This window comes from Arachis hypogaea, chromosome 18 (assembly GCF_003086295.3).
Source record: "Arachis hypogaea cultivar Tifrunner chromosome 18, arahy.Tifrunner.gnm2.J5K5, whole genome shotgun sequence".
In the NCBI taxonomy this organism is placed as follows: domain Eukaryota; kingdom Viridiplantae; phylum Streptophyta; class Magnoliopsida; order Fabales; family Fabaceae; genus Arachis; species Arachis hypogaea.
Genome location: NC_092053.1, coordinates 24965022 through 24977796, shown reverse-complemented (window position 1 = coordinate 24977796; position 12775 = coordinate 24965022). Strand labels below are relative to the sequence as shown.

Sequence of the window (12775 nt, the reverse complement as noted above, 5' to 3'; positions counted from 1 at the left end):
CATTTTTTCATTTACAATAATCTTAATATGCTTTTAGGATACACATTACTTACATTCTTATTAAATTGACGCAAAGAAATATAAGTGCATACTTGGATATTAAACATAAATAAAATAATAATAAATTAATTTTTTTTCAAAAAAAAAACACCAATTTGGCTGACACGTTCAATGAAACACTGAGAAGCAAAGTTACAAGATTACATTACACCAACAGAATAAGAAACTGGTTTCTCATCGGTTTCTGTTTTCCTTTTTAACAAAAAATAAATCTGAAATCATCACTCATAATCTTTATTCTCTTCCTAGACGTGGATGCTTCTTAACATCTCCATCTCCATCACAATCACAACACAACGCAGGTTCACCCTCTTCCTCCACTCACGTTGATCTGTTTCTCGTTAAAACTTATAACCACTTTATATTATTATTAATTGATGTTATTTTCCAGCTGCATGTATTCTTTATATAATAATGACCATGATCATCATTATGAGCTAAACCTTCAGCTCTTGTTCCTTTCCTCGTGTTCTTTTCTACTCTCTCAATGTTAATGCTCGTCAAAATTTGAACTTTTGATCCGGGTTTTTCTCCATTTCAGTTTTTCTTTTCCCTCTTTCTTTCGAGATGAATTTATCATCAGTTTATCAAAGAAACGTTTTTGGATCCTTGTGTTCTTCTAGATATGATGTTTTCATTTCAATAACAGATTTAGAAAAATCTTCTTTTTCTTTTTAGCTGGTTTGATAAGAACAATTACTTTAGTTGTTCATTTCTGTAATATATTTTAATGATTCGGTTCCCTTACTGGATGATCAAAGAGTAGGTATAGATTGAATTTCTTTAGTTCATGTTTGTTACTTTGCTATTGATCGATTCATTCATTCATTGAACAGACACTATTCAAAGGAAGAGAGTATTGAGGAGCCTTAAGAGGATTTCAACTATGTATGTTCTAGTGGCTGATGATGATGGATGGTGAATTGGAAAAACATTATATGTTTCAGTGATTCATGAAAATTGTTTAAGAATCCCTGAAGCTCTAATTAAAGAGATGATGGGGTCCTTGTACTTAGAGAAGAAGTGGTTGTTCCCTCTCCTAATAACTTCAGCTGTTTGCATATTGTTTCTTGTTGTGACCTCAAGCTTTGGTGTTGCATCTTCAATTCACTCCCTGAATTCACTCTTTTTCTTTCTCCCGTCTCATCAAGCAAACGAAACCACGGATGTCATGGAAAAAAAGGTTGCCCCTGCTCCAGCTCCATCTGGTCCTGTGATTCCCCGGTTTGCCTATTTGATTGCCGGCTCGAAAGGCGATTTGGAGAAGATTTGGAGGACTCTTCATGCTGTTTACCATCCGCTAAACCACTATGTTCTTCATTTGGACCTCGAGTCCCCGGTACAGGAAAGGAATGAGCTTACTTTGAGAGTTGAGAAGCAGCATATCTTCAATGAGAGGGGAAATGTTTTTGTGATTCAAAAGGCGAACATTATTACTTACACAGGACCAACCATGGTTGCTGCTACCCTTCATGCTTGTGCCATTCTTCTAAAGAGAAGCAAAGATTGGGACTGGTTTATTAATCTCAGTGCTTCAGATTACCCTCTTGTGACTCAAGATGGTTAGTTGTTTGGCTTATAGAAGAAATGTTTCTGTTGCCATTTTTAAGCTTCTTTTGCTCAATGATTATTAGACTAATATACAGGTGTATGATTCTGCAGATCTTCTATATACTTTCTTGGAGGTAGATAGAAATCTTAACTTCATTGAGCACACAAGTCGGTTACGATGGAAGGAGTAAGTTTTCCTTCTCCCTCCTTCCCCCTGACATAAACAACGTTACAATCCAAGGTTATTGAAGTCCCTACTTAATTGGGTCTCCTATCTAATTTATGGATTTACATGTATACTCCTATGAGTTCAAGCATTGAGTTTTACGATTCTAGTTTACCAGAGTTCCACTAGTTAGGTGAATTCTCAAGTTTGATTATCTTGATTGAACCTGCTTTTATACATGATCCCGAATTGGACCACATTGTGCAGGAAAAAACGAGCGATGCCTTTGATTGTTGATCCAGGGCTTTACCAGCCAAACAAATCTGAAGTATTTTGGGTCACTCCTAATAGAAATTTGCCAACATCATTTAGACTATTCACTGGTTAGTTTTCTTTTTTCATCTTGTGATGATTGAGTTTGATCACACTTTTCTAAAGGTTCATTTATGCTAATTTGGAGAAGAATAGTCAATTAAGAGAATGAAACCAGAAATAAATTGTGTAAACTTTTTATTTTTTGTTGATGAGATGTTGGTTGCTCTTGTACTTCAATAAGTTATCTATAAGAGATAGCTTCTTAAGGCACAATTACAATGTATGCATGATCAACTTCAAAAACTTGTTCTCTTATAGCTTGTATTCGGTAATGTTAACTATTTCAAGACAGAAAGAAAATACAAAGACATTGAGACAGAAACAAAACAAAAGAAATTGTGTCCCTATTCCTATCCTCGCTGTCCCAATTTTTGAGACGATAGAAAATCAGGCAAATTTTATCTCAAGAAAGAGATATGTTTCTCTTTCTCCAAACAACTTCTACCTTAGTGTACAAATATGGCATTATAGTTTCTTCTTTCGGTCCATGAGAAACTAATTTTCAAACACTTAACCAATGCACTATGTTTTTGACATTCTATTAGGCTTTACACGCACACATGCACACATGAATCAATATAATTTGCGCTCACATGACGCAGAATACATGCACACATGTTTGAGAAGTTCTATGAGTGTTAGCAACATGTTGGCCAAATAACTGTTGGTCACCTAGTAAGTAGGACTCTTTTTCTATTTCACTTTCCATTTTTTTTATGAATTATTGTTGCTACATTTTAGGTTCAGCATGGGTGATTTTATCGCGCGAATTTGTTGAATATGTTATCTGGGGATGGGATAATCTACCAAGGACCCTTCTCATGTACTACACTAATTACGTTTCTTCCCCGGAAGGCTATTTCCATACTGTTGCGTGCAACTCGCCGGAGATGGCTAAAACTGTTGTCAACAGTGACTTGCATTATATTTCTTGGGACATTCCTCCGAAGCAGCATCCCCACATCCTAACCATCAAGGACACAGACAAAATGATCGCTAGTGGCGCCGCCTTTGCAAGGAAATTCGTTAGAGATGATCCTGTTCTTGATTTGATAGACAACACATTACTACATAGGAGCCCTGGACTATTCACAATGGGAGGTTGGTGCTCAGGAAAACCAGAATGTACTGAGCTTGGGGACATATATAACCTCAAACCCGGTCCGGGAGCTGAAAGGCTTAATCGCCTTGTTTCGCAGGTGGTTTTGAATGCTAAATCCAGTAAGTTTCAGTGTATCTAGATCCTATTGGGAGCTTTCATATTGCTTGAGATGGAAGAACAGACAATGAAGGCGTTTTTTTTATATACAAATTACATATTCGTGAGTCATAATAGTCGATTTAATCTTTTTTTGACACGTTACATTAATTTATGAACGTATTAACAAAGGTTAAATCGACTATCAATATGGAATGGATAGAATGCCACCAAATTAGGGACATAACTCATGAGATTGGAGTTAAGGTGTACATTATTCATAAGATAGTTGGGAAACATTTCAATCCCACATTGTGAACATTTTATGCATAACAAAAAGATTGGCATCATGATATTGCCATCTTTCTTTTTGTAGGTCCTTATTATTGTTATAAAGGTTTCAAAATTCTTTTATAAGCATCATTATCATTGAAAGCAAATATTACCATTTATACCTATAAATATCTAGAATGTTGACAAAATTATTAATAAGAAAATAATTACTTTTATACTCATAAAAGATGAATTTCGTATGACAAAAATTTTCAAATATCAAAAGATTATTCTAAATTTTAAAATTATCCTTATCTTTTTCACCACCGCTGTCATCATTTACACCTTCTCTGACCATTCCAATTCTTTCTACCTCTTCTAAGAAACCAAGAACAGAACCTTCAAACTATTATCACTTAACAGCCAAATTCAAAACTCACCAAGCTTTCTAGTAATGCAATTGAACCTGGTATTTTTTCAATATTTCTATTGAACTCTAACTTCAGAACCTTAACTTCCTTAAATCTTTAGACCATAATGGTAGGATTTTGCCAGAAATCTCGCCGTCAATGCCATTAAAGAGGAGAGAGGATCTGAGCTTGGAAAGCTCTGCCTGATTTCGAAGAAGAAAACATCTCACTAAAAAAGATACAAAATTGGAACTCAAATTGAAAAATTGCAATAAAAGAGTGAAATGAGTAAATGAAGAAGGGAGAAAAAGAATTTTATGAGAAAACTATAACCTCAAGTGTGAAGGAAAATTGTAAGAAGAAAAAGGGGATAAAGAGAATATGAAGAAAGAGGAGGAGAGAAACAAGATTCATCAGTGTTCTTTTTTGCAAAACATATTTTTCTTCCTCCAAGCGACAGTGTTTTATTTTTCCTAAAACATGAAAGTGTAAGTTCATCCAGCCTTGTTCTAGCTTCCTTTATTTTAATTGAAATGGTTAATGTTTTGCTATAACAAACTGACATAGTATGGGTTCATAAAAAAAATGTAGTATGTGACAGTTGGATATTCATAATTAATCTATATTTTGTTATTGACTTGTATCGTAGGAGGGACAAAGGATTATATAATAGTAGAAAAAACTAGCCCAGTATCAAGCACAAGTTAAATTTCATATTAAAGCTAACCCAGTAACTAAATATGAGGATCAATTGCCAACAAAGAGGATGCAAGTGTTAAACAGTATGATGATGGTGGTGAGAGTAGTGATGATATGATGGTGGTTAGAGTGGTGATGATGAGGATAGTTTGCGAATTTATAATAATTTTTTAGTGTTTGAAAAATTTTGTCCGTACGAAACTCATTTTTTATATGTATAAAGTTAATTTTTTTCCATAGGTAATTTTACAAGTGTTTTAAATATTCATATGCAAAAATGATAGTTTTTTCATATTGAAATTCATAAATAGACTTCTAATGATTTTTTGTTGTTTTACTTTATTTTTAGTCATTTTGGTTAGCATGCACAAAGGCATTTGGGTTGTAAGATTTAATACTCTAATCTTCCATAAACTATGAAAAGGCCAATATCATTTGACAAATAGTGGCTAACATAGTTAGATTTCACAGGAGTCGGCTAATATTAGTGAACTAAATTATCTAAAATGAAAACAAAAACCAAGGGTCTAAATTCAATTTTCAATTTTCAATTTTAATTTTTAGGTTTAATTACTCCAAAATTTTATATAATTTTACTAAATTTTTAATTAAATCTTTACAATTTAAAAGTTTATAAAAACTTTTAGATCCCTAGTTAATATTAAAAGTTGCTTATATTTACATCAACAATGTTATAAAAACATAATTCAAAATTATTTTATTTAATTTGATATTTATAATTTTATGTATATAATATCTATAATTAACCACTTATTACATATAATATTATTTAATTATTTTAATAATAATTAAAAAATACAAAATAAGATAAACAACAATTAAAAAAATATAAGGATAGTAACTTTGAACTATTTTAGACTAATTTTTCATTATTTTTTAAATATTTTTTATTTACATATTCTTATTTCTTAGAATATTTCAGTATTTTTTTTAGGTAGAATATTCTTTCTTTTTTCTTTTTTTTTTCTTTTTTTCATAAAGGCCCACCCACTCAAATTGAATAACTTTATACAACTCTTCTAACTATGCAATTGCACTGTAATGTAAAAACATTAAAGGAATCAAATTTTGCCACACTGTAAGCTCATCAAACTTTCATCTATAGATATAAGTATTACACTCCATAATTGATGTAAATATAATTTATTTTTTATTTTTTATTTTAAAAAGATAATATATTGCGATATGTTGACATCCCATAATAAAAAAAAAAGAAATTTTAAAGGGTAACAAACAAAAAGATAAAATAAAAATAAAGATATTAATTAACACAATCTATGAAGTCCATTTAAATAAATTATTAATGTATGGAATTGTATTTAAAACTGCTGAATTAAAACTATATTTTTTAAGGGCAATATACGTAAATAAAATGAAACACAGTTACCTGATTACAACATTTTAAAATTGGTTACATGCATGTCTTTTTTTTATTACTATGTAATCCGTGGGAGTAAGTGTATGTAAACCGTTGCTACTTGGCACGGGTTTACGTGTGAGGAACGTTGATCATAAACCGTTGGAGGCAACCACGATTTATGAAGGGAGATAAATGTGCATAAAACCTTGTAAGCAGCAACGGTTTATGAAGGACTTTGAATAGGCATAAACCCTTGTTAATTGCCACGGTTTATGAGGAGAGGAATTATATATATATGTGAGTGAGATTCAAGCTGCTGAAGAGATCATTATCACAATGGCAAGTGAGGAAGAGAGTTTTCTTGTCTTAGTGCATTGCTCTGGAAAAATCAAAAGAAACAAAAAATATGGTGTGAAGTTCACTGACAGAGAACCATTGAGTGTATTCATCAGTTCATCAAGCACTTTGTCAGATGTGAAGAACAGCATCCCGCAGAAGCTTGGGGTATTTAGGAACAAGTGGGTGAAGAAGCTATTCTACAAGATTCCCATCGCAGTTGTCTCGACCGGTGTTAAGTATGATACGTTTGTGCTAGCGGCTGATGAAGATATTAGGGTTCTGTTTCATTGTGTTAGGAGTTTTCCGGAGGTCAGAATACACGAGTTGTTCGCGAAGTTGGAGGTTGGTGTCGATAGTTCTGGGGCATCAGCTCCAGTTCATAGCTCGACTGCCGTGGGCGGTGTGTCTAGTTCGATGCCTGTGGTAAGACCATCTGTTCCGCAGGTCGCATTCCCTTCATTCGCGGCTGATTTAGATCGAACGGAGACAGTTGGATCTGTACCGTTGGAGAATCCTGGGGTCTGGCAGCAGCCATTTGAGGTGGGCACCGGTGGTGGCATGATTCATGATGCTCAAGGCTTCGGAGAACCTGATCGAGTAGAGAATGCAATGCGGGACGATGACTCTGACCAGGAGCCTGTAGATATCATTGGGGACAGCAATGATGACACAGGTGCCAATCCACATACACCGCATGGGCCTTCAAGTTCTGGCACACAGCAGTACCCTCCACACTTCTCCACTCTAAACTTGGAGGCTCTGGGTCAACAGGCAGACAGTGGTGCTACAATTGGGGGTTCTTCTACAGAATTTCAGATTGGACAATCATTCCAGAATAAAGATGAAGCTATGCTGAGTGTGAAGGACTATAGCATTCGTCGGGGTGTTGAGTACAAAGTCTTGGAATCGGATCATCTGAAGTATCATGGAAAATGCAAGGAGTTCGGCAAGGATTGTACTTGGTTGATTCGCATATCGCTGCGTGCACGAAAGAGCACTTGGGAGGTTAGGAGGTACATCGGTTCGCACACTTGCTTGGCGACCTCTATTTCCAGTGATCACCGTCAGCTGGATTACCATGTTATCTGTGCGAGGATTTTGCCGTTTGTTAGGGCGGATGCTGCGGTTACGATAAAGGTCTTGCAACAAGCAACAGAAGCCGATTACGGGTTCAGGCCTAGTTACAGGAAGGTTTGGATGGAAAAACAGAAGGCTGTAGCACAAATATATGGAGATTGGAAGGAGTCGTATGCCGAGTTGCCTCGTTGGATGCTAGAGGTACAGTCGACCATGGCTGGGACAGTTACTGTGCTAAAGACCTCTCCTGTTCGAGTTGGGGATGAGGTCGATGAGTCAACGGTGCACTTTCATCAACTTTTCTAGACATTTCCGCCCTGCATCGAGGCCTTCCGGCATTGCAAGCCCCTTGTGAGTATTGACGGAACCCACTTGTATGGCAAGTACGGAGGCAGACTACTGTTGGCGATAGCGCAGGATGGGAACTCGAACATCCTCCCGATAGCCTTCGCCCTTGTGGAGGGAGAAAATGCAAAGTTATGGTCATTCTTTTTGTCCAACCTACGAACGCATGTGACGCCACAAGAGGGTGTACTTGTTATCTCTGACAGGCATAATGGCATCAAGGCTGCCCTTGAAGCCCCCGAGAATGGTTGGCTGCCTCCACGTGCTTTTCGAGCGTACTGTATTCGTCATGTGGCAGCGAATTTTAGCCTTAGCTTCAAGGGTAAAGATGCAAGGAGGATGCTGGTGAATGCTGCATATACAAAAACTGAAACAGAGTTTTATTACTGGTTTGGCATCATGCGGATTGAGAATCCAACCATGTGTGACTTGGCCAACCGGATGGAGTATGACAAGTGGACCCAATACGAGGATAGCGGTAGGCGCTTCAGGCACATGACAACCAATATTAGTGAATGTGTGAATTCTATGTTAAAGGAAACTCGCAACCTACCGGTCACTTCGTTGGTTAAGTCCACTTACGGGAGGCTTGCTGAGCTATTTGTGGTCCGCGGACAGACATCAGAGGCACAACTTGGATCTGGGCATGAATTTTGTCAGGCGTTGGTGAAGGCTATTGATCGGAACATAAGAGACTCAAGGTGCTTCACCATCACGTTATATGACAGGCACCAATCAGAGTACACAGTGGCTGAGACAATACCGACCAGGAACTTCTCGCTAGGTAGCTATCGAGTTTCCCTTAGGGATCACTCATGCGATTGTGGCCACTTTTAGGCAATCCATTATCCATGTTATCACGCCATTGCGTGTTGCGCCCACTCGCGCCTGAATTGGGCGTCATATGTTCACGAGGTGTATCGTATGAGTGAGTTGTTTAACGTTTACAAGCACGGGTTTGTTCCGCCTATCCCAGAAGGCCTATGGCCCCCATATTCTGGACCAACTGTCATTCCTGATCCCAACATGAGGCGTACAAGGGAAGGTCGTCCGAAGGCAACCAGGATCCGCGAAAGCATGGATCAGTCTGATGTGAACCAGCCGAAGCGATGTGGCCGCTGCCGGCAGCCTGGTCATACGCGGAGGAACTGTGACCAGCAAAGAAATACAGCTGGCGGGGATGGTTAGATGTTATGACGTATATGCTGTTGTTGTTGTTGTTTAAGTTGTATTAGGAAATTTTAATTTTAGTAATGTAAGGTTGTTGTCTATGTTGTATTAGAAAATTTTAATTTTAGTAATGTAAGGTTGTTGTCTAAGTTGTATTAGGAAGTCTTAATTTCAGTAATGTAAGGTTGGTTGAGTCAATCAATGTCGTTCCGTTGTTTAGTGTATTAAGTTCGTCTGTTTGACTCCTTTAACTTTACTTGTTTAATTGCCACACTTAGGTATTCTTATGAATGCGCGTAATAGTTGTGACAAGATAGTTCTTAGCCATAGATCCTAAAACCTATATAATTATCACATACATATCAAATAACATACTAATAAGAATACTCGATGGTGTCACTATCATCATCGTCGAAATGACCAAGCAGATGACATCCGGTGCCACACAAAGGAGGACGCCTCACCCTCCTCGGTCGCTGATCTGCCTGTTGACCCAGAGCCTCCAAGTTTAGAGTGGAGAAGTGTGGAGGGTATTGCTGTGTGCCAGAACTTGAAGGCCTATGCGGTGTATGTGGATTGGCACCTGATGCTGGGGTCCCTCCTAATGCGAACCATGGGTCAGATGGGGAAGCTGCAGGCTCATTGAGGTCAACTGGCAACTGAGGCTGAACATCCTGAGTTAGTGGCTGGTACTCGGCAAACTGGGAATGAACCCCAGGCATCTGTGGCCTATAATGAGTCGCATCATCGTTCCTCAGCATGTCTGCTATATCCCTAAGAACTCTGACTGACTAATAGGATTATCGATGTCCATGCCAACGACCGCGGTAGTAAAGTCAGCGAATACCTGTGGCTCGAGCCCGTCCACGACCATCCCGTCCACCCTGTCGTCTGGCTCTACGTCGAGGAACACGATGATCCACAACACCTCTATCATCAGCACCTACTAGGTCCTCATCCAAACGGTCGTCGAGCCATCGCCACTCTCGATCGGTGGTACGTGTGCCTATACGGCGACGCCGATCCACTTGCCTGTTGTCCGGCCTGTCGGGAACCTGCACCCTGGGAGGTGCCTGCGACGACCCTCTGTGACGAGCCTCCTCGGTCAAAACAATCGGCCTCAGATCATGAAATGCAACATCTGGGGATAGGAATCTGTGACCCACACGGCACCACCAGTCCAAGTACTCAGCTGATGGACCGGGGTCAGCTACTTGCTCGACCGGTATGACTGAATCAACCCGGTTCTCCCAATGCAAATGCCACTCCTGATAATATCTGGGGAACCATCGATCTCCACCCCTTCCATCCTTCGCATGGAGCCAATCTATGTTTAGAGCAAACTGAGGGAGATGCTGAACACCACCGAACTGCGGTACCACCCTATCCACCTGATGCCACTCAATCGCAGCAAAATATATCAGGCTAGTGACCGCCGTCCATAGCCTACGGTGCTCATCAACTAGTATCTCCGGATGAACAACAGCAGCTACCTCGGGAGATGAATAAGGCTCCCACACAAACTGCATCGGAGAAGGTAACGTTAGTTAAGACCATAAGAGTAAATACGAACGACTACTTGTAAGAGCAATAACTAAACGACTCACATCATGAAAACGCAATCTATCCAAAGAAAGGCGTGCAGCCACCACTCTCTGATCCACTGCATCGTTTCTCGGTAGATATGTAGCCCACCTACAAGTTTCATTGAAGGAATGTCATAACGAACAACAACACAGGTAATTGAACTAGTTATGCACGAAAAATAATAAACTGTACCTGGATGCAAGCGGAAACCCGAACACATCAAAACCACTAGGCCTCAAACTGGGAAACCTCCAAAAAATCCAAGACTGTAAAAGCTGTAGTGGACTGGCCAAGTTAACAACATTTCTGTTTGTCCCACGACAAAGACATCTATACAACCAGGCCAGTGCAGCCGACCCCCAGCTATATCGGCCCAAGTCGTCCATCGATGCCAAATAAGGCAACCACCGAAGGTGAACCCGGTTTGCGTTCTTGTCCGCAAATAGCTGAGAGGACAACAACATCAGAATGTAAGCACGCGCGTATATACGCACGGTCTCTTCACTAGCATCTACTGGGAGAACCCGAAACCTTTCATGGAACCATGTGTAGCACACTGTCATCTGCTTGATTTTATTCTGCGGAGGTAACTCCCCAAACAACTGGCGAAACCACACCCATGCGGGTCTTCCGTTTTCCATCAGATTCTCAAACTCAGTCAGGCACCCACTAACGGGCTCCCCATCGATGGGCAAACCCAGCTGATAGGCCACATCTTGCAAAGTGATAGTACACTCCCCAAACGGCATGTGGAAGGTGTGGGTCTCAGGACGCCACCTCTCAATGAATGCGCTAAGTAGAGGCTCATCAACCCAGAACCACTGACTGTTCAGCCTAGCCAAGTGATACAAGCCCGCGGTCTCCAAATACGGTATAATCTGGTCGTGTAAAGGCATATTCTGCTGTCTCCTCACACCGCTAATAACCCTACTAGGCTGCAAAATATGGATAAGGAAACCCTCAACATACGATCAATACTAATAACAGTAAATATAATTTAAAAAAGTAGTTATACACCCACATTGGTTTTATATTTTCTCTAATAATAACAATAGTTCTAATAATAACCACAATAACAAAATTAACAATACCAAGAATAACAATACTGACAACAACAATAATTAGAATACTACCAACTCCCAATAATAACAATAATAATAATAACAATAATAATAATAATAATAATAATAATAATAATAATAATAAAATAACAATACTAACATTAATAATAATAATAATATGAATAATGATAACAATAAACTTCTTTAACTAACCTCTTGTTCGATGTATCCAGCCACATGCGCAACGCCATTTAACCGGTACATGCGACCTTCGTCTTCCATCGATCCACCATCCAACTGGTTCAAAACCTCAAACCGGCCCCTAAACATCAAAGCTCCCGATTCTTTCTCAGCCACCCAACTTCACAAAATTTGCTATAGCTTAAATGTGATCCGCCATGACCACAGCGGCTTCTATATTTATACTATATCCTGCATAAACCGTGGTAGTCCACCATGTTTTATGCACACAATTTTTTACTCATAAACCGTGGCTACCACCAACGGTTTCTGACTGGCATTTTCCAAAGATAAACCGTGGCTACCTCCCACGGTTTACGTTGAAATTTCATTGCATATAAACCGTAGCTACCTAGAACAGTTTACGTTTAAAGTTAAAATCGTGATTACCCACCACAGTTTACATAGAGAGTGAAACAAAACATGCAGATAAAGTACTTCCATTTGTTATAATCAGGTAAAGGTTTCTATATTTCATTTTATACAGATATATTGTCTTTTTTTTAATATAAAAAGTAATTTATTAAAATCCATGTTTTGTAGTTTTAGTTTGGTTTAAAATAAAAAAGTGTCTATTTTTTTTTTTTCAAAATCGCTCGTGTATATACAAAATACCATACATAAAAATAAACTTTTTAATTTTTGAAAATTTATCTTATACTAACTATTGCATCAGAGAAAAAGAACAATAGACGTAGTATGCTTGAGAGATAGAACAAATATTTATAATTTGAGTTATTTGTTGTAAAGAGAGAATCAATATATTAAAAAAATGTACTCTTTAGTTTATTTTATTTATTTAATTTTATAGATTTTGGATTACCTTTTAAGATTTGACTATTA

At 38.2% G+C, this 12775-nt stretch overlaps 2 protein-coding genes across 2 annotated transcripts; one reads left to right on the top strand and one right to left on the bottom strand.

Annotated features, from left to right (window-relative positions):
- Positions 1-220: 220 nt before the first annotated feature.
- Positions 221-3725, top strand: LOC112772800 (beta-glucuronosyltransferase GlcAT14A). Its single transcript, XM_025817807.3, has 5 exons — positions 221-362; positions 897-1622; positions 1723-1798; positions 2045-2160; positions 2894-3725. Exons 2-5 carry the CDS (start codon positions 1055-1057, stop codon positions 3391-3393), a joined length of 1260 nt encoding a protein of 419 aa, XP_025673592.1. The 5' UTR covers positions 221-362; positions 897-1054; the 3' UTR covers positions 3394-3725.
- Positions 3726-9236: 5511 nt separating this feature from the next.
- Positions 9237-12022, bottom strand: LOC112772185 (serine/threonine-protein phosphatase 7 long form homolog). Its single transcript, XM_072224852.1, has 4 exons — positions 11906-12022; positions 10824-11566; positions 10652-10739; positions 9237-10567 (listed from the first exon to the last, which is right to left on the bottom strand). The coding sequence occupies exons 1-4, from the start codon at positions 12020-12022 to the stop codon at positions 9881-9883; spliced, it is 1635 nt and encodes a 544-aa protein (XP_072080953.1). The 3' UTR covers positions 9237-9880.
- Positions 12023-12775: the final 753 nt, after the last annotated feature.